At 56.5% G+C, this 18,025-nt stretch overlaps 2 protein-coding genes across 2 annotated transcripts; one reads left to right on the forward strand and one right to left on the reverse strand.

The window, feature by feature from the left end:
- Positions 1-995: 995 nt before the first annotated feature.
- Positions 996-12,570, forward strand: LOC118673012 (E3 ubiquitin-protein ligase TRIM38-like). Its single transcript, XM_036343358.1, has 7 exons — positions 996-1,069; positions 2,900-3,432; positions 5,655-5,750; positions 6,469-6,699; positions 9,329-9,351; positions 9,436-9,548; positions 11,900-12,570. The coding sequence occupies exons 2-7, from the start codon at positions 3,016-3,018 to the stop codon at positions 12,418-12,420; spliced, it is 1,401 nt and encodes a 466-aa protein (XP_036199251.1). The 5' UTR covers positions 996-1,069; positions 2,900-3,015; the 3' UTR covers positions 12,421-12,570.
- Positions 12,571-15,953: 3,383 nt separating this feature from the next.
- Positions 15,954-16,994, reverse strand: H1-1 (H1.1 linker histone, cluster member). The gene has a single exon (XM_036344843.1). The coding sequence runs from the start codon at positions 16,970-16,972 to the stop codon at positions 16,340-16,342; it is 633 nt and encodes a 210-aa protein (XP_036200736.1). The 5' UTR covers positions 16,973-16,994; the 3' UTR covers positions 15,954-16,339.
- Positions 16,995-18,025: the final 1,031 nt, after the last annotated feature.

The raw sequence follows: 18,025 nt of genomic DNA on the forward strand, positions 1-18,025 counted from the left end.
AATCAGGGACATAGAAAGGGAATGGACTGACTATTCTTGGGGGGGAAAGGGGTGTGGGAGATGCGGGAAGAGACTGGACAAAAATCGTGCACCTATGGATGAGGACAGTGGGTGAGGAGTGAGGGCGGAGGGTGGGGCGGGAACTGGGAGGAGGGGAGTTATGGGGGGAAAAAAGAGGAACAAATGTAATAATCTGAACAATAAAGATTTAATTAAAAAAAAATCTTTGAGTGAGGATTGGAAAAAAAAAGAGTAAGTGTAGGTGGGGCGGACAGTCTTTTTTAAAAAAATATCTTTTTTATTGATTTAAGAGAGGAAGGAGGAGAGAGAAACATCAATGATGAGAGAGAATCATCCATTGGCTGCCCCTGCTCGCCCCCCAGTGGGGATCAAGCCCCAACCTGGACAAATGATCAGGAATGGAACTGTGAGCTCTTGGCTTGTAGGTAGGTCAACACTCAACCCCTGACACAGGGCCTGCGCCCTGCAGTCCTTTTGCTCTAAGTGCAGCCCCCACCGTGGCCTAGGGCCTCCCATGGCTCCCAGCTCCCAGCTGGGTGCTGACTGTTGGTGATGCTGACCAGTGTCTGACCCTCCAGAGCGACGCTGAGGGGGAGAATGAGGACGGAGGTCACCAGCCCTTTCCACCGCCCCCTTCAGAGCAGTGATGAGAGAATTGGGACCTAAAAAATAGCAAAAAATAAAATAACATCCACCTAGAAAATGAGGGACCCTGAGGGAGTTGTTCGGAAGAGCTGCTGTCGGGCCTGTGTGCTGTGCTGCTCTCCGACCTCAGACACTCCTGCTGGCCCAGAGCCCAGGTCCCTGAGGACTTGTCCCCTTTCCTGTGGCTGTAGAAGGACTTCTTCCCACCTCTCCCTGCCCTGCGGGGCCCAGCCCAGCCACGTGCAAACCCTTAGGGGCATTTCCTGGTTTCCTCCCCAAACCCAGCAGCGCCCCGCCCCCACCACTGGCAGTTTCATTTTCACTTGAATCCTGCCCAGGACTTGGGAAGTGGCTGCTCCAGGCAACTCCCGCCAGAGAGTGTGTGGCATCTGTGGTGGCCCAGGTACTGGGGTGGGACCAGGCAGGTCTCCCAGGGAGGATCGTGACTCCCCGTGTGTGGACGGGAGGGGGTGCGGTGGGGGGCCCCCCGGGCGGCAGGGAGGGACCTGTTTCAGATATCAGGGCCTCTGGACTCTGTTCCTCCAGTAGACCTTCCCGAGGCCGCTTTTGCTTCCACCAAACTCCAAGCTGATCCAACCTCAGGAGATCCTGGTGCGAGGCGGGGGGAGTGGAGGCCGGGACAGGCCCCCGGAGCCCCTGGAGGGCAGGTCCTATCTTGGGGACACAGCCCAGCCACAGAGGACCCCAGTGTGTCCCCCGGAAATCACCCCCCCAGGAAGGGACTCTGAGCAGAAACTCTCTGTGGCTCCGGGGGCTGCCCTGGCTACAGAGAAAGAGGGGTCCAGTGGTCTCAGGGATTCCTGGTTGTGTTCCCTCCATTGTCAGGTCCCAGGAAGTTGGATCTGCAACTGGCCCACCTCCCTCTGCTCCCAGGAGGGCAGGCCTGGCTCTCCAGGAGCTGCAGCCCCGGGCCAGGGTCCCAGGGTCCCTCCTTCGCTCTCTGGTTCCTGGGTCCTCCCTGGAGGACCTTGAGGTCTTGTCTTCCCATTTGCTCCCCTTCCCCTCGTCCCCCAGGGTTGCAGGTGCCTGGAACTTCTCCTGGGAGACAGTCCTGGCTGGAGGAGGAGAGAGGTCACCTGACTGGGCCTCCACGACCCGCCCCTCTGCCCAGCCCAGGCCTTTCCTTTATTTAAAAAAATGTTTGTATGGATTTCAGAGAGGAAGGGAGAGGGAGAGAGAGACACATGATGTTTCTCCTGCACGCCCCCCACTGGGGATCGAGCCTCTAAGCCAGGCATGTGCGCTGACCGGGAATGGAACCCTGACCTCCTGGTCCAAAGGCGGACGCTAAACCACTGAGCCAGCCGGCCGGCGCCTCTCAGGGGAGGGAGGCTGGAGGGACTCACTGGGTCTCAGGTGCCGTGTTTACCTCGGGTTCATCCTGGGTGGGTTTCCCTGGAGGAGATTTTTTCTTTCTTTTCCAGAGAAAGGAAGGGAGGGCGGCAGGGGGGGGGGGGGGGAGAGAGAGAGAGAGAGAGAGACCGCGGGAATGGAACCCGGGACACGTCAGTGTGCAGTGGACGCTCTAACTACTGAGCCCGCTGCCCAGCCTCTGTTCTCTGTGGGGGGCCGTCGGGGGAATGGCTGGGGGTGCAGAGGCTCAGCAGGTCCATAGTTGTGGTTCAGTGGAATCTTCCTGATCCACCCAGTTCCTTAAGTTGCAAAGAAACGGTCCTGGAACCAGTTATTCCAATTATTCCTCATGTTCCTCAGGTGGGAGAGTCCCCCAGGCCCGCACTGGGTCCCTGGGGGCATCCTGCTTCGCCCTCGCCCTCCCTGTGTCTGGGCTCCAACACCAGCTTCCCCCTGATGGATGGTCTCTATTGGGGCTTCCTGCAGCCCCCGGTGGCCATGAAGCAATGGAAATGTGACCAGTCCTGCCCGGTGCGGCTCAGTGGAGAGAGCATTGGCCTGAGGACTGAAGGGTCCTGGGTTCGAATGCGGTCAAGGGCACGTACCTGGGTTGCAGGTTCCATCTCTGTCCCTGGTCAGAGTGCATGTGGGAGGCAGCCCATGGGTGTGTGTCTCTCTCTGTCTCCCCCCCTCCCTACCACTCTCTCTAAAAATCAATGGAAAAACATCCTCAGGTGAGGCTGCATCTGCATGTTAAATTCTGTTTCATTTTAGTGAATGGAATTGGGGTCCCCACCCTAGTCCACAGGACAGCTGCACTCTCTGCAGCGTCCACATTGCAGACCTTTCTTCCCTCCAGATAAGACCTCCAGGCCCGTGGGGCCTGGCAGCCGGGCGCCCACAGGAAGCTGGGGTGGGTGTGCCGCCTCCGCTGTGGGAGCCTCTGGGTCCGACATTGCAGCTTCCGGCAGAGGCATGGCGTCGGCCTCCGCCAGCAAGAAGATGAGGGAGGAGGCCACCTGCTCCATCTGCCTGCACCTGATGGCCGAGCCCGTGAGCATCAGCTGTGGCCACAGCTACTGCCAGGCCTGCCTCTTGGGCTTCATGGGCCCGCCCTCCTCCTCTCGGAGCCAGCAGGGCACGAAGACCTTCTCCTGCCCACAGTGCCGGGCTCCCTTCAAAAGACACAGCCTGCGGCCCATCAAGCAGCTGGGCAGCCTCATCGCAGCCCTCCAGGAGCAGGAGCAGGAACCGTCTTGCCAGGAGCACGGAGAGCGGCTGCACCTCTTCTGTGAGGACGACGGCCAGCTCATCTGCTGGCGCTGCGAGCGCGATGGGCGGCACAAGGGCCACAATACAGCGCTCCTGGAGGACGCGAGCCCCGGCTACAGGGTGAGTGACCCCTCCTGTGCCCCGAGACCCCCCTCATCCAGCCCAGTGCCCCCTCCTGCACCCCGAGACCCCCCTCATCCACCCCATTGACCCCTCCTGCACCCCGAAACCCCCCTCATCCAGCCCAGTGCCCCCTCCTGTGCCCCGAGACCCCCCTCATCCAGCCCAGTGCCCCCTCCTGCACCCCGAGACCCCCCTCATCCAGCCCAGTGCCCCCTCCTGCACCCCGAGACCCCCCTCATCCAGCCCAGTGACCCCTCCTGTGCCCCGAGACCCCCCTCATCCAGCCCAGTGCCCCCTCCTGCACCCCGAGACCCCCCTCATCCAGCCCAGTGACCCCTCCTGCACCCCGAGACCCCCCTTATCCAGCCCAGTGACCACTCCTGCACCCCGAGACCCCCTTATCCAGCCCAGTGCCCCCTTGGGTGCCAATACCCCCATCATCTAGCCTGGAGTCCAAGGTTGGGACCCTGAATTCTAGCTTTCCTTGCGGGGTTCTTTCTTCCAGCAGGAGGTAGGGTGGGGGGTGGAAAGTGGGGGGGAAGAGAGTGGCGGGAAGGTTGAGGGTGGGTCCTCCCTGAGTCAAGTCCTGGCTGTCCAGCCCCACCTTCCCCGGACGGTCAGATTCATGTAGGTCCCGGCTGCGATGAACTGGTCCCAGCTCCAGTGCCCCATGCGCTCCAACCCACACATGCATGGTGTTCTTTTTTGTGTGATAATCCTCACCTGAGGATATTTTCCATTGATTTTTAGAGAGAGTGGAAGGGAGGGGGATAGAGAAAGAGAAACATCGATCTGAGAGAGACATGGATTGGTTGCCTCCTGCAGGCGCCGCAACCAGGGCCAGGAAACGGCAGCCGAAATTCGTGCCTTTGACTGGAATGGTACTGGGATGAGGCTGTAGCCACTGAGCCCGACCAGCCAGGGCCGCACCTGCACGTTTTGTTGCCGCTTGGGTCAATGTAATGAGATGGTGCGTGTGCACGGGCGCCTGGGGGAGTGAAAGCACAGGGACCAGGAGCCACCTCGTGGGCAGCCTGCCGTCCAGTAGGGAAGACGCACCAGTGGAAGGACTGCCCGGCCTCCATGGCCTGGGGGGTGGGAAGGGGGACACTGGGTGCGGGTGGTCCCGGGGAGCCTCCCAGAGGTGAGTCCTGAAGGAGCCTGAACACTAACCATGCATCCCGGCCAGCGTGGCTCAGTGGTTGAGCATCGTCCTATGAACCTGGAGGTTCCTGTTGGATTCTCGGTCGGGCACACGTCCCGGTTGTGGCTCGCTCCCTAGTAAAGGGTGATCAGGAGGCAGCTGATCCATGATTCTCTCTCATCAATGATGTTTCTCTCTCTCCCTCCGAAAAATAATAACAATATATGCATACTAGAGGCCCAGTGCACGAAATCTATGCATTGGGGGTGGGGTTTCCTTCAGCCCAGCCTGCATCCTCTCCTATCTGGGAACCCTTGAGGGATGCCCAACTGCCCATTTAGGCCCCACAGGGATGGGGCCTAAACGGGCAGTCAGGCATTCCTCTCACAATCCAGGACTGCTGGCTCCCAAACGCTCTCCTGCCTGGTGGCCTGATCACCCCCTAACCACTTCTCTGCCAGCCAGATTGATGCCTAAGTGTTCCCCTGCCGGCCCAGTCGCCCCCAATTACCCTCCCTTGCTGGCCTGATTGCCCCAAATGACCTTCCCCTGCAGGCCATCAAGTGTGTTGGAGGGATGGTCAATTTTCATACTGGTCACGACCAATTTGCATATCAAGGCTAATTAGCATATCATCTCTTATTGTGTTGGTGTGATGGTTAATTTGCATACTGGTCATGACTAGTTTGCATATTAGGTCACAACTAATTAGCATATCCAGTTGTGACTGTGGCATTGTGACCAATTTGCATATTACCCATTTATTAGTATAGATTTTTAAAAATAAAAAAAAATTAACAGTATGTAGGAGTGCTGAGAAAAGAGAGGGCTCTCCTGTGAGAGGGCCCAAGGCAAATGCACAGCCAGGGGGCGGGGGCATGTGGAGAAAGGCAGGTGTCGCCGAGCCTTCCATCAGCTCAGTCGAGGTCCCCACACAGGCTGTCCTGTCCATTAGCCGAGAGAAGGGTCAGGGTGACAGGGACAGAGAGAGTCCCGGGCACTGACATCCAGGTTCTTCCCGTCAGAGGGAGAAGGGAGATGTGTTCAGCAAGGGTCACTCCATTTCTTCCTCCAGGAAAAGCTCCAGGAAGCGGTGAGGAAACTGAGGCAACTGGAAGAGGAATGCACGAACCAGAAAGCTTTCACGGCGAAGCAGATCGCCCAGTGGAAGGTGAGAATGGGGGGCTCTCGCCTTGGCCGCTGGAGGGCACTCCCCTGGGCTCAGGTGCAGTCCCCCCCAGTCGGGCGTGTGCAGGAGGCAACAGTCCATGTCTCTCTCACATTGATGTTCCTCTCTCTCTCCCCACCCTCCCTCCCTGCCACTCCCCTCTCTCTAACAATCAATGGAGAGAATATCCTGGGCTGAGGATTAACGACAACAACAGCAAAAAGAACAGGGATTTCTTGGTGTCAAGCTCTGTCTGTCCTGGCGCTTAGGCGTAGGGTCTGATCGGGCGAAGCACAGTGATGGTGTCACTGAACCGGAGCAGCAGGTGGAACCCCGAGAAGAAGCCATTGCCCTCCTTGTCCACATTAATGAGAGCTCATCCCCTCCCCCCCTCCTTCCAGCAGGAAATGGCCAGGAGGCCAGTGCCTGTCAGAGCCGAAGAATCACATGCCTATTTCCCGAGAGCCGTCCCCACTGGCTTTCCAACTTTCTTTACTTTATTTTATATTTGTATTTATGACAGAGAGGAAGGGAGAGATAGAAACATCCAAGAGGAGAGAGAATCATGGATCGGCTGCCTCCTGCACGCCCCCCACTGGGGATGGAGCCTGAAACCCGGGCCTGTGTCCTGACCGGGTTCCAATGTGACCTCCTGGGTCACAGGTGGACGCTCAACCACTGAGCCCCGCCGGCCGGGCTGAGCGTCCTCTCTTGACTGTAGGAGAAGATAGAGGCTCAGAGACAGAAAATCCGGGCGGAATTCCAGAACCTGCACAGCTTCCTGAGGGAGGAGGAGAGGTCGTTCCTGTGGCGACTGGAGAGCGAGGAACAGCGCACTCTGCAGAGACTGAGGGTCAGTGAGGCCGACCTGGACCAGCAGAGCCGCCAGCTCGAGAGCCACATCCGGGAGCTGGAGGAGCGATGCCAGGGCTCCGCCCAGAAGCTGCTGCAGGTGAGGCTCTGCCCTGGGGGGACGCCAAGGAGGCGGGTCCTGAGCTGTTGGGGGGTTTGGGGGGGGGCCATGGGAACAGAGGACCGCCTGCCTGGCTCAGCGGTGGCACATCAGTGTGGGGGAGTCATAGGCAGATTTCTCTTATTCTTATTTAGTCATTTTGTTAATCCTCATTCCAGGATATTGTTCCATTGTTTTTAGAGAGAGTGGGAGAGGGAGAGACAGAGAGAGAAATGTCGATGGGAGAGGGACACAGTGATTGGTTGCCTCCACAGGTGCCCAGCTCTAGGCCTGAGATCAAGCCTGCAACCAAGGCGTGTGCCCTTGACCTGAATTGAACTTGGGACCCTTCAGTCCACAGGCCGACGCCCTATCCACTGAGCTAAACCAGCTAGAGCATAAAGGCAAATTTCTTTTATTTTTACTTCTTATCATTTTTTAACGTGTTTTTTTTTTTTTTAATTTGATTTGAGAGAGGGAGAGGGAGAGAGAGATAGAAACATCAATGATGAGAGAGAATCATTGATTGAGCCTGCAACCTGGACATGTGCCCTGATAGGGGATCATACCCTGACCTCCTGGTTCATAGGTTGATGTTCAACCACTGAGCCACACCAGCTGGGCTAAGGCTATTTTTTTTTTAGAATATTGAGCAGAATATAAAATCTACAAGGTGGCTTCCACTGGTCTCCAGCGTTCTATGTATAAATCAGAAAATTGTGATTTGGCTCAAAAATCCAATGTTGCTGAATGGATAGAGCATCAGCCTGAGGACCGAAGGGTGCAGGGTTCCATTCTGGTCAAGGTCATATACCTTGATTGCCGGCTCCTCCCTGGTCCAGGCCGTGGTCAGGGCTTGTGCAGGAGGCAACCAGTCAATGTGTTTCTCTCACATCGATGTTTCTCTCTGTCTCTCCCTCCCAGTCCCACTCTTCCTAAAAATCAATTGAAAATTATCCTCGGGTAATGATCAAGAAAAATGAAATCCCCCCTGTAGGTAGAGGGGGTGGGTTCCTCGGCCGATCAGGCTCAGGGGATGGCTTCCGCTCCCACGTGCCTGTGTCCAGGGGCACAGAATCCTGAAGGTCAGGCGATGGCGGGGACCAGGTGGGGCCACTGCATGAGTGATGGTGAGCCTGGCCTGATGGGCCCTCCTTCTGTTTATGGTAAATCATCGAATGAGATACAAGAGGCCTTAATGAGCCAATTAACTAGGAGTTGTTTATTGCGTGGGGCCCAGAGGGAGGTGTCTCTTTCCAAATCTCTGAGCAACTCATTCAGGAAGTTTCCCGTCTTTATACCTTTTGAGCCTCTTTGTTTGCAGATATTACAAAGGGCTCTCTGTGAGTTAATGTTACAGACAGTTGTAACCTTGAATACATAATGAGTTTGTGCACGGCACAATTCTTACCAGGATTAGTCTATTTTAGGCTATTCCATTGGGTGGCTAGTTGGCAAGGTCAGACAGTTAAGTTGATCTTTTTCTATTATTTGAACTAAAAACAAGTTGTTTTACAGAATAACAGACTGTCTTAAAGTGACTGAGTTTATAATGACAGAGTTACAGAACAAGGGATTATCTCACAGCAGCAGAGAATTTTAACAGCAGTTTTCTATACGAGATGGAGGTTACTATGCTTCACTTCCAGCCTCAGGAAGGTGAACCTCCCTGGCCGCTGCTGGTCCCAGGTCCGGCGGGTGGAAGTGGATGGCGCCCCTCAGGGTGACCATGTCTCATGGCTGCTCTGCCCCCGGGTCACTGTGGCCGCCACCTCAGGGCCCAGTCTGGGAGCCGTGCACCCACCCACCCCTGAGGCTTTGTGACCGGGGGCATCTGGCCAGTGCGCTCTGAGGGAGGTGAGGCCAGAGGGAGGATTGGGGGCTCCCCACACACCTAAGCAGCCGCAGGGTCCCCAGCACCTCAGCACTGAGGGTGCCAGGCTCAGAGGCTGAGAGGTGTCCTGCTGTGCTGACCGTCCAGAGGCCGGAGTGGGGATCGTTGCCCGGGGTGTCCATCTGTTACCCGGAAACCCCCTGGTGGGCTTGGCTGCCTGTCGCTGTGTCCAGTCACGAAGGCAGGGATGAGTCCCATAAGGCGTTTACTGAGAAGGGGCTCACCCAGCAGACAGGGCGCTTACACCCATCGAGTCCTGTCTCCCAGCAGGTGCAGGGACCGGACTACAAAGGGGAAGGGGCTGGGTGCTGTGTGCAGCCCTGGGGGCCTCAGCCGTCAGCTCTTGTCCTCAGTCCCCAGGCGATGAGATGCTGTTGGTCAGATGGTGTTTTGGCTCCTGGTGGGTGGACCTGATCCTGCTCATGGGTTCTGCTCGCTGGACTCACAGCTCAGTCACCCCCCCAGTCACTTCGCACAGGGCTTGGGAAGGAAACTTAACAAAAACTTAACCCCTGTTCACATGTAAGAAACTCACCCCCTGTTCCCATAAGTGTGTGTGTCCTAAGATTTAAAAGAACAGGATTGCTTTGCAGAGTCATCCAGGTGCTCTCCCGACCAGGGTGTAAGCCCCATCCCATCCGAACCCAAGGCCGGGCCTGCCCTGCGCCTCTGGGAGGGAGCAGCACCCCATCAGCATGGTGTTCCCACACTCACCTGTGCCTTTTTTCCCCACAGGACGTGAAGAGCGCCCTGAGCAGGTGAGTGCTGAAGGGAGGACGAGGGGGAGTGGGGTGTGGAGCCGCGGGGTGCCCCCTGAGCAGCTCTGGTCTCTGCTCCCCCAGGAGCCAGGCTGTGCGGCTGGAGATGCCGGAGGCCCTGTCCTTGGAGGTTGAGACTGAGTGCGACGTCCCCGAGCTCTATTTTGACCTGAGGAAACGTTTGAGGAGCCATCAAGGTACGTGAGGGCGATGCTGAGCCCCCAGGGGACCGAGCTCAGTGCAACCTCCACCCCACGGGTCACGGGGACAAATGGGAGGGTTTCTACTTTATGTTCACAGCCCTGTGCTCCCCTCGCTGGTCCGAAACAACGCTCAGACTCCAGAGCACAGGCTGGTCTTCTCTCAAAGAAACTGTGTTGGCAGTGGGGTTTGCCTCCAACCTCGACCCTGAAAGCCACCTGGGGCCCGCGGCGTGCATGATCACGGCCCACAGGAGCCCTTTGTGTGTCCGCAAGGGAGGATCCTGGGAGGAAAATTGCAACCACCCCTTTCCCACCCTCTGAAGGGACATTCTTGGAACAAACGAGACCCCAGCAGAACTTGGAGTCCAAGTCTCCGGGTGGTCGTCGCTCCCCTGTGAACGCCCACGCTGACAGCCAGCGCCCTGAATTCTACCCTTGAGGTTCTTCTAATTACCAGGACCCTGCGAGGATGGTCTCCCTCTGTCCGTATTCGTTTGGGATTTCTTAGACCATCTGACAGAGCAGCCTGGCAGTTGTGAAACTGACATGGAGCTGTTTGCAGAGACCCTGAGTGGCCGGGTCACCACGGACGAGGCTTTGGAAGAACTGGTGGACCTCATCTACCAACAGGCCACGTCCGAGCCAAGGTTCCGCTGCAGGGGAGCTCGCCTGTGTGGTTACCTGTCCCGTCACCTGCCCATTCGCTCACAGAGGGGCAGCTTCCGCCAAGTGCTCCTTCAAAGATGTCAGGCTGATTATTGGCCTATAGATCAAGCTGCCAAGGGGGATGAAGCAGCTCGGAAACGATTCCATGGGTTCGTGCTCTTGCAAGGAGATCTTTATCTTCGCTGAAGATCAAAGGGGATTATGGACAGCCTCAAACAGCTGCTCTCCGGGGGTTGTTGGATGCCCTCCTTTCTCACCCTGTGGATGATAACCTAATTTGTGCAGCAAAATTCATGGAGTTGACAGGGCCTGGGTTGGAAGATGCCTGGAAAGCACAAGGAAGGACGGACATGGACGAGGTTATCCAGAGGATTGGAAACGTCGCCCTGGACGCGCCCTGCAGTGAAGACGTGAGGCTGATGCTCTTGAAGCTTGTAGAGCTCCGGTCAAGTAACTGGGGGAGAGGCCCTGTCACCTCAGCATCCGAGGGAAGCAGCACCCGATGGTTTTGTGACTGAACCCCCATCGTGTCCAGTGGATGGTGCTCCTCTCCCTGCAGCTGATCCCGCGACCACGATTCATCTCAGGAGTGACCTGAGGGCAGGAGGGGATGGGGGAGGGGGAAGAACATATGTGATGCTTTCAACAATCAAGATTTATTAAAACAAAAAAAAGAGTGACTTGAAAGAGAGGACTCTTTCTGCAGACTGTGAAGAAAATGGAGCAGGTGTGTCCGGGGTGGTGACCGTACTTGGATGATATTGACGATGAGGTGGACCCAGAAGCTTATGCACAGTTTTGTTTGGAACCAGAGCGTCAGCAGAAGCCGTCGGGTTAAACGTCCACGGGTCAGAGTGAGGAAGCCGTGCAGGTGATGGTGGGAACCGGACGCAGGAAGCCTGTCACACTTGTTCCCGATGGAGGACGCAGAGAGATGTCACTAATGTCCGCACCTCCAGTCGTGTGTAACACTCTCTGCCACAATAAACTCTATTCCCTAGAACTTAAAGAATAAAATAAAATAAAATAAAATAAACTGTGCTGCCCTAGCGGTTGCCCGAGCACCCCCCCCCCCCCCAGGAGGTTGGGGTTTGATTCCAGGTCAGGGCACATGGCTAGGGCACATTGCGGGCTCGATCCCGTGTGGGGCATGCAGGAGGCAGCTGATCCATGATTCCCATCATGGATGTTTCTATCTCTCTCCCTCTCCCTTCCTCTCTGAAGTCAATATATATATATATATATATAATTTTTTTTTTAAATATGTTTTATTGATTTTTTTTTACAGAGAGGAAGGGAGAGGGATAGAGAGTTAGAAACATCGATGAGAGAGAAACATCGATCAGCTGCCTCTTGCACACTCCCTACTGGGGATGTGCCCGCAACCAAGGTACATGCCTTTGACCAGAATCAAACCTTGGACCCTTGCGTACATTAGGTGCGTACGCAGGCTGATGCTCTATCCACTGAGCCAAACAGGTTAGGGCAATAAAAATATATTTTAAAAAAATAATAAAAATCAATCAATCAATGGAAAACCATCCTTGATCGAGGGTTGAAAAACAAACAAACAAACAAGCATAAAATTTATGCATAAAAATACATAGTAAAACATGAAAGAAAGGGAACTGTTCTCAGCAAGCAAAAACCAAATCTTTGTTTTCCTCCCTCCCTTGCAGTCGGTGTGACTCTGGATCCAGAAACAGCGCATCCGGAACTAATTCTGTCCCAGGATCAGAGACAAGTGACGCGGGGCCCCCAGCGCGAGGGTGATCTCTCTCCTTGGAGGTTCATGGCCTCACCCTGCATCCTGGGCCGGCAGAGCTTCGCGTCGGGGCGGCAGTACTTCGAGGTGGACGTGGGCGAGGGCATGGGCTGGGACGTGGGCGTCTGCCTGGAGAGCGTGCAGAGGCTCGGGGGGACCACGCAGAGGCCCGAGACCGGCTTCTGGGCCCTGCGGCTGTGCGCCAAGGACGGCTACGTGGCGCTGACCTGGCCGCGCACGCCCCTGCGCCTGCAGGAGCGGCCCCTGGTCGTCGGGGTTCTCCTGGACTGCGAGGTCGGGCTTGTGTCCTTCTACAGCGGGACCTCAGGCTCCCACATGTTCACCTTCCCCAGGGCCTCCTTCCCGGACGCCCTGCGGCCCTATCTCCAGGTTTACCCGTATTCCCCCCTGTTCCTGCCCAGCCTGGACGAGTGAGGAGAGCAGCAGCCGCCTGTGGCTGAACCAGGAGAGAATGAGTGTGAGGGCCGAGGGCGGGATTCGGGCCTGTGCTCTCCATGCTGTTCCCCTGCCCCAGGGCAGTGCCGGGCTGGGAGTGGGTCCTGGATACATCTGCAGGGGGCGGGGGGGGGGGGGGGGGATGGACATACAGAGATAAAGCTGGGCTGGGTGGCTCAGTGGTTGAGTGTCCTCCTATGAACCAGGTCACGGTTCTATTCCCGCCCGGGTTACGGGCTCGATCCCCAGTTGGGCTGTGCAGGAGGCAGCCAATCCGTGATTTTTTTTCTTGTTGATGTTTCTGTCTCCCTCTCCCTTCCTCTCTGAAATCAATAAAATATATATATAAAAAAGACTGTAAAAATACCACAGGGGGTCAGTCTGACCCTTGGCCTCTCCATCCCCCTTTTCAGGATTCAGAGCTTTGATTCCCAGATGTCCTGGGGTGACTGGTGGGGTGACCGAGGTCAGGAGGCCCAAGTCCGCCCCAGTGTGTTTGACATGGTTTGAGCTTGGCGGCCGGGTGGGGTGGCGGGGGGCGGGATTTGCAGCAAAGAACAGAAAAACCAAACTAGCGGTGAGTCTTTTAGCCACTGACCCGTTGATTAATAATCTGAGCCACACCCGGCCCGTGCGGCTCAGTGGTTGAGTGTTGACCTATGAACTAGGGTCTCATGGTTCCATTCCCACCAAGGGCACATGCCCGGTTGGCACATTCCTCTCTGGTTGGGGCCCGTGCAGGAGGCAACCAATAGATATGCTTTTCTCACATCAATAATTCTGTCTTTCTATCTTTCACTCTCTCTGAAAATCAATGGAAAGCTCGGGTGAGAGGGAGGAAGGGAGGGAGGGAGGGAGGGAGGGAGGAAGGGAGGGAGGGAGGGGGGGAGGGAGGGAGGGAGGGAGGAAATGCTGAACTCCTGGAGGCAGGAACGCCCGCACAAGGCCAGGCAAGCTCTGTGCTCAGGGTCTGGACTGCAAGGCGACCCCATAAGGAGGCTGAATTGCTGACAAGCAATAACTTAAAAATATAATGAACGTGTCGGAAGGAACATGGCTGGCGCGTTGAGGAACAAATTGGCCTGCTTCCGTGGTTCTCGGGCTGTCAGGGGTGGGGGAAGGACCCCAAGATACCGCTGAGATCCACACTGTCCCTGCCCAGCTCCAAAGCAAGGAGCCATCTCTATACATGGGCACTGGGGTGCCCCGCTTAAGGCCTGAGAGCTCTCCCTGCCTACCTTCCTTCAACCTGAACATTAAAGACAGTTCTGCCTCATGGGGTTGCCAGGGCCCCGATGGGACTGCACATGCAAAGATACGGCATTCACTCGCGTCACGTCGCGTGTGCCCGATGGCTTCCCACACGGGGAAATGGGGAGCCACCCCTGAAACCCAGGCTCTAGGGTGCTTTTCAATCCAGGGTTTTCTAAAGGCAAATATTGAGGCTCACCGGTGAAGCCGACTGGTTAGTGCGTGTGCCAGCCACGCCGGGTGTCCTTAATCTGGTCGATTTAGTTCTCGACGGCGTCTTGTCTGGAGAACTTTCCTACTTTCAGTTGGGCGACCGACCCAGGTGAGGGCCCCAGATTCCACAGAGCATCGCACGGTTCTGTGTCACACGGCTGTTCTTTTTAAAGCAAAAGGCAGAAACAAAACATGGTGTAACCATTGCATTGTTTGTCATGAAAACATTTAATATTCAGAAGTACATATATTTAACGACTTGTGATATATAATACATATAAGTGGAAACTACATCATAGACAAAGAAAATATAGAAAAAAAACCCTATTAGAAAACTATCACACAGGAGATAAATATAAGGTTAATTTTCTATTATATGTAAGAAAAGAAAACCAATGGGACAAGAGAAAGACAGACTGACTTCCCAGCGAATGAGCAAACCATGTAAGTGCATATTCCAGTGGCCAATAACTAAAGAAAGGGAGTGACGGTGTGAAATAATTCTACACGCTGTGGACTTGCAGAGTTAAGGAGACCTCCCGTCAGGGCTGGCGGGAGAGGAGAGCTATTTTCAGGATATGTCAGCAACCAACTGAAAATTAAAATGCACTTTCCTCTGGCAATTTCTGCACTAGAACTCTCTTGTCTATGCACCATGGCCAGGAGTGGCAAATGGGAACATCAATCCTTATCAATGGGCTATCATCGCTACCCCACGTGGAGGACACTTTTTAAAAGATGACTTCAAAGGACTTTCTCAAGGTTTTGTTAAGAGAAAAGGCAGCCCGGCAGGTGTGGCTCAGTGGTTGAGTGTCCACCTAGGAACCAGGAGGTCATGGTTTGATTCCCGGTCAGGACACAGGCCCGGGATGCGGACTCCATCCCCAGTGGGGGGCGTGCAGGTGAAGGGACAGAACGGAACTTGAAAGAACTAAGCAGAACTAAGCAGAAATGCACCCTCCTCCCTCTTCAAGGACGAGGCAGAGACATGCTCTTCTCCCTCTCCTCTATCTTGTCTTGCAAGGCTGGGCCCTCAGCCCAAGCCGCCCCCCCCCCCTCCCGAGAGTGACCACAAGAATGCTGGTATTGTCCTAACTCTCCCAACCACCCACCTGAGTGGACCAATGAAGCTCCAGAAATGTAGCTAAGGCCCTAATAAGGCTATAGTGGAGGACGGCTCCAACCTTCAGAATGTGATGGTCACTTCCTGACCCTTATGCTGTAAAACCCTGACCAATCTCTGTAACTCACGTCACCCCTAAAGCCCACCCCAAACAGCTAGCCCTATATAACCTCTGTTCTCCTAGGACATGCTCTCTCGCCTCACCGCTGCGCCGGATAGAGGCTGGGAGCCAATTCTAGAACTGATCAATAAAGACTCGTTGCTTTTGCATCGGAGGAGGCTCCCTGGTGGTGGATTATTGGGGAGCCCGAACTCTGGGCATAACACAGGGTTCAGCGGATCCATGATCCTCTCTCATCATTGATGTTTCCATCTCTCTCTCCGTCTCTGAAATCAATAAAAATATATTAAAAACAAACGAACGAATTGAGCTGCCTTAAGGAACAGTGAGGAAACCTGGCTCACCATAAACTGATTGCTCTTGGGTATGAAAAAAGGGCAGCGCACTCTGAACCCCAGAATTAAAGTTCCTAAAGCTTAAAGGGCCAATTCTGCGACAGTGTCCCCACGTGTGTGTTTAATGTGGCGCAGCGAACGCCAGCAGGTTGAAAACGGGTGAGAGGCAGGGGATTTCAAATGTGACCCGATCCGGCCAGTTGTTTCTCCAGAAGGAAAACCGGGGAAGGACTTTGGGCTCCGGCTCTCTCATCCCCTGGCAGCTGAGCCCCTTTCCTGACAACGGCTACAAGCTACCGGGCAGCCAGCCAACCTGCCAGGGTCAGAGGTCGGCGTGCAGTGCCGGCGCCAGAGGCCCACCTGCTGGACACACAGGTGACTCACAGCCACTCCGGACAGCTCGCCTGCGGCTGCCGGGGCAGGTGTTGAGCCCTAGGTTTCACGGGACACCCCAAAAGCATTTCCCAACTTCAGAGAAGACCGCGTCAGCAATGCTGCCCCGTTTCACCTGAGGCCGCAGGGACACCCTGCCGGTTAAAGGGAGCCCTCCCAGCCTGGGCTGGCAATCTTTTTTCTTTTCAAATGTTTTGGTTGATTTGGTGACTGACTAGTTTGGGGTGTGGGTCTACTAAACTCAGGTGAACACACAGAACTAGTGTCTCCCCAAGTCCTGCTGCGGGTAAATCACCGCGAACCCCCAAACGTCCCCGTAACTTTGGGCTCCGAGTGAGAATTTCCTGGGGGTCCCGAGACCTCACCGAGACAGAGGCCCGCGCGCTGCCAAGCTCTTTCCCGCAGCAGGTGGGTGGCTCTTAAAAGAGCCGTTGGGTTACAGGAACAGGGTTCCAACCGGACCTACTTCTTGGGGGCCGCCTTCTTGGCCTTGGGCTTGGTCACCTTGGCCTTGGCCGCTTTGGGCTTCACGGCCTTGGCCTTGGCCGGGCTCTTGGCTACCTTCTTGGGCTTCACGGCCTTGGGCTTCTTGGGGCTCTTGGCTTTTTTGGCCGCCGCCGGCTTCTTCACCTTCTTCGGAGTCTTAACCGCTTTCTTGGCCGCGGCGCCCGCGGGCTTCTTGGGTTTCTTAGAAGCGCCCGTCGCCTTGGGCTTGGCCGCCACCTTCGCGGCGCTGGGCTTGGCCTCCCCGGAGGCCGCCTTCTTGTTGAGCTTGAAGGAGCCCGAGGCGCCGGTGCCCTTGGTCTGCACCAGGGTGCCCTTGCTCACCAGGCTCTTGAGGCCCAGCTTGATGCGGCTGTTGTTCTTGTCCACGTCGTAGCCCGCGGCCGCCAGCGCCTTCTTGAGCGCGGCCAGCGACACGCCATTGCGCTCCTTGGAGGCGGCGACAGCCTGGACCAGCAGCTCGGACACCGAGGGCCCCGCGGGCTTCTTCCTGGCGGCCGCCGCCTTCGCCGGCTTCTTCGCCTTCTTGCCGGCCGAGGGCTTCTCGGGGGCGGTGGAGGCCGATGGGGCCGGGGGTGCCGTCTCGGACATGGCGAGAGCAAAGAGCGACCGAACCAACCGTAGGAACCGGAGAGGCTGGGACGCCACGGGCCGCGGCGCCGCGTATTTATACGGGCGGGCCGCGCTGTGATTGGTGCGCGCCGCCGGCTGCGCCCCCTGTCGGCTCCGAGAGGGGCCCCCGCCCCCGCAGCCTTGGGCTCGGGGTCCCGGCCGCGCGCCCCGGCTCCGGGACAGCACAGTCAACCTCGGGAGAGGGAAATACAGGACAGGGGAGGGCCGGGCTCTGCGCCCCTTAAACGTCGCAGTGCTACTTCTTAAGGGAAAGCAGGATTTTTTTTTGCGGGGCGGCGGGGGCTTAGGGTGGGGACGGTTGCTAAGCGAGGAAGTCGCATCAGAACCTCAGGGCTTTCGCCTGAATCTTCACGGGGAGGCTGTTAGGACATTGCTCCCCGGCTGCAGTGAAAGTGAGGGGCTGACATGCATGGCTGGGGGCCCGGTCTCGCCGGTGCCACTGCCTCTCCCCCAAAAGCCGGAGGGCGACGTGACCTGTGTTTCGGCCCAAGGACAGTGGTAGACACAACAGGACGCGCTGGCACCCCCGCGAACACCCCAGCGCGGCGCGGGGAGACCTCATATGCCAGCGACTCCTGCGGCTCAATGCATTTCCCCAAAGTCCAGTGCCTTTCAGTGCTTGCAACGCAGCCCAACTACGCGCTAACGTTTACGACCCGGGTTCGCTGTCAGCATAGCCATTCAGCAGATGCACAACCTCCGCACCCCGCTCCGAGGCATCAACCAATACCCCGGGGACTGCGCGGTTCCGCCACGCGCACCGTGGGGGGTGGAATTCCTGTGCGTTTGAAAGTGAAAAGACACACCCCGGGGGGACAATTAGCGCCAACTTCCTGATCTTGTCTGAGACCCTAAAAGCGGTTGAATGTATTTACAATGCAAATGTGCGACGCTGCTGGCGGCGGGAAAACCAGGGCAGTGACGTCATGTCCCCGCGCGCGCGCTGCTGCGGTTCTCAAACCGGTCGTCTCCTCTGCTACCCTGGGTTTCGCCGTTTTCTCAGCAACATAG

This window comes from Myotis myotis, unplaced genomic scaffold (genome assembly GCF_014108235.1).
Source record: "Myotis myotis isolate mMyoMyo1 unplaced genomic scaffold, mMyoMyo1.p scaffold_m19_p_18, whole genome shotgun sequence".
Classification (NCBI taxonomy): domain Eukaryota; kingdom Metazoa; phylum Chordata; class Mammalia; order Chiroptera; family Vespertilionidae; genus Myotis; species Myotis myotis.

Excerpts from the sequence above, each read along its gene's own strand:
- LOC118673012 (XM_036343358.1), top strand. The coding sequence starts at position 3,016 with ATGGCGTCGGCCTCCGCCAGCAAGAAGATGAGGGAGGAGGCCACCTGC. Across the intron at positions 3,433-5,654 it reads ACGCGAGCCCCGGCTACAGG|GAAAAGCTCCAGGAAGCGGT; the intron begins GTGAGTGACCCC and ends TTCTTCCTCCAG. Across the intron at positions 9,352-9,435 it reads GTGAAGAGCGCCCTGAGCAG|GAGCCAGGCTGTGCGGCTGG; the intron begins GTGAGTGCTGAA and ends CTGCTCCCCCAG.
- H1-1 (XM_036344843.1), bottom strand. The coding sequence starts at position 16,972 with ATGTCCGAGACGGCACCCCCGGCCCCATCGGCCTCCACCGCCCCCGAG.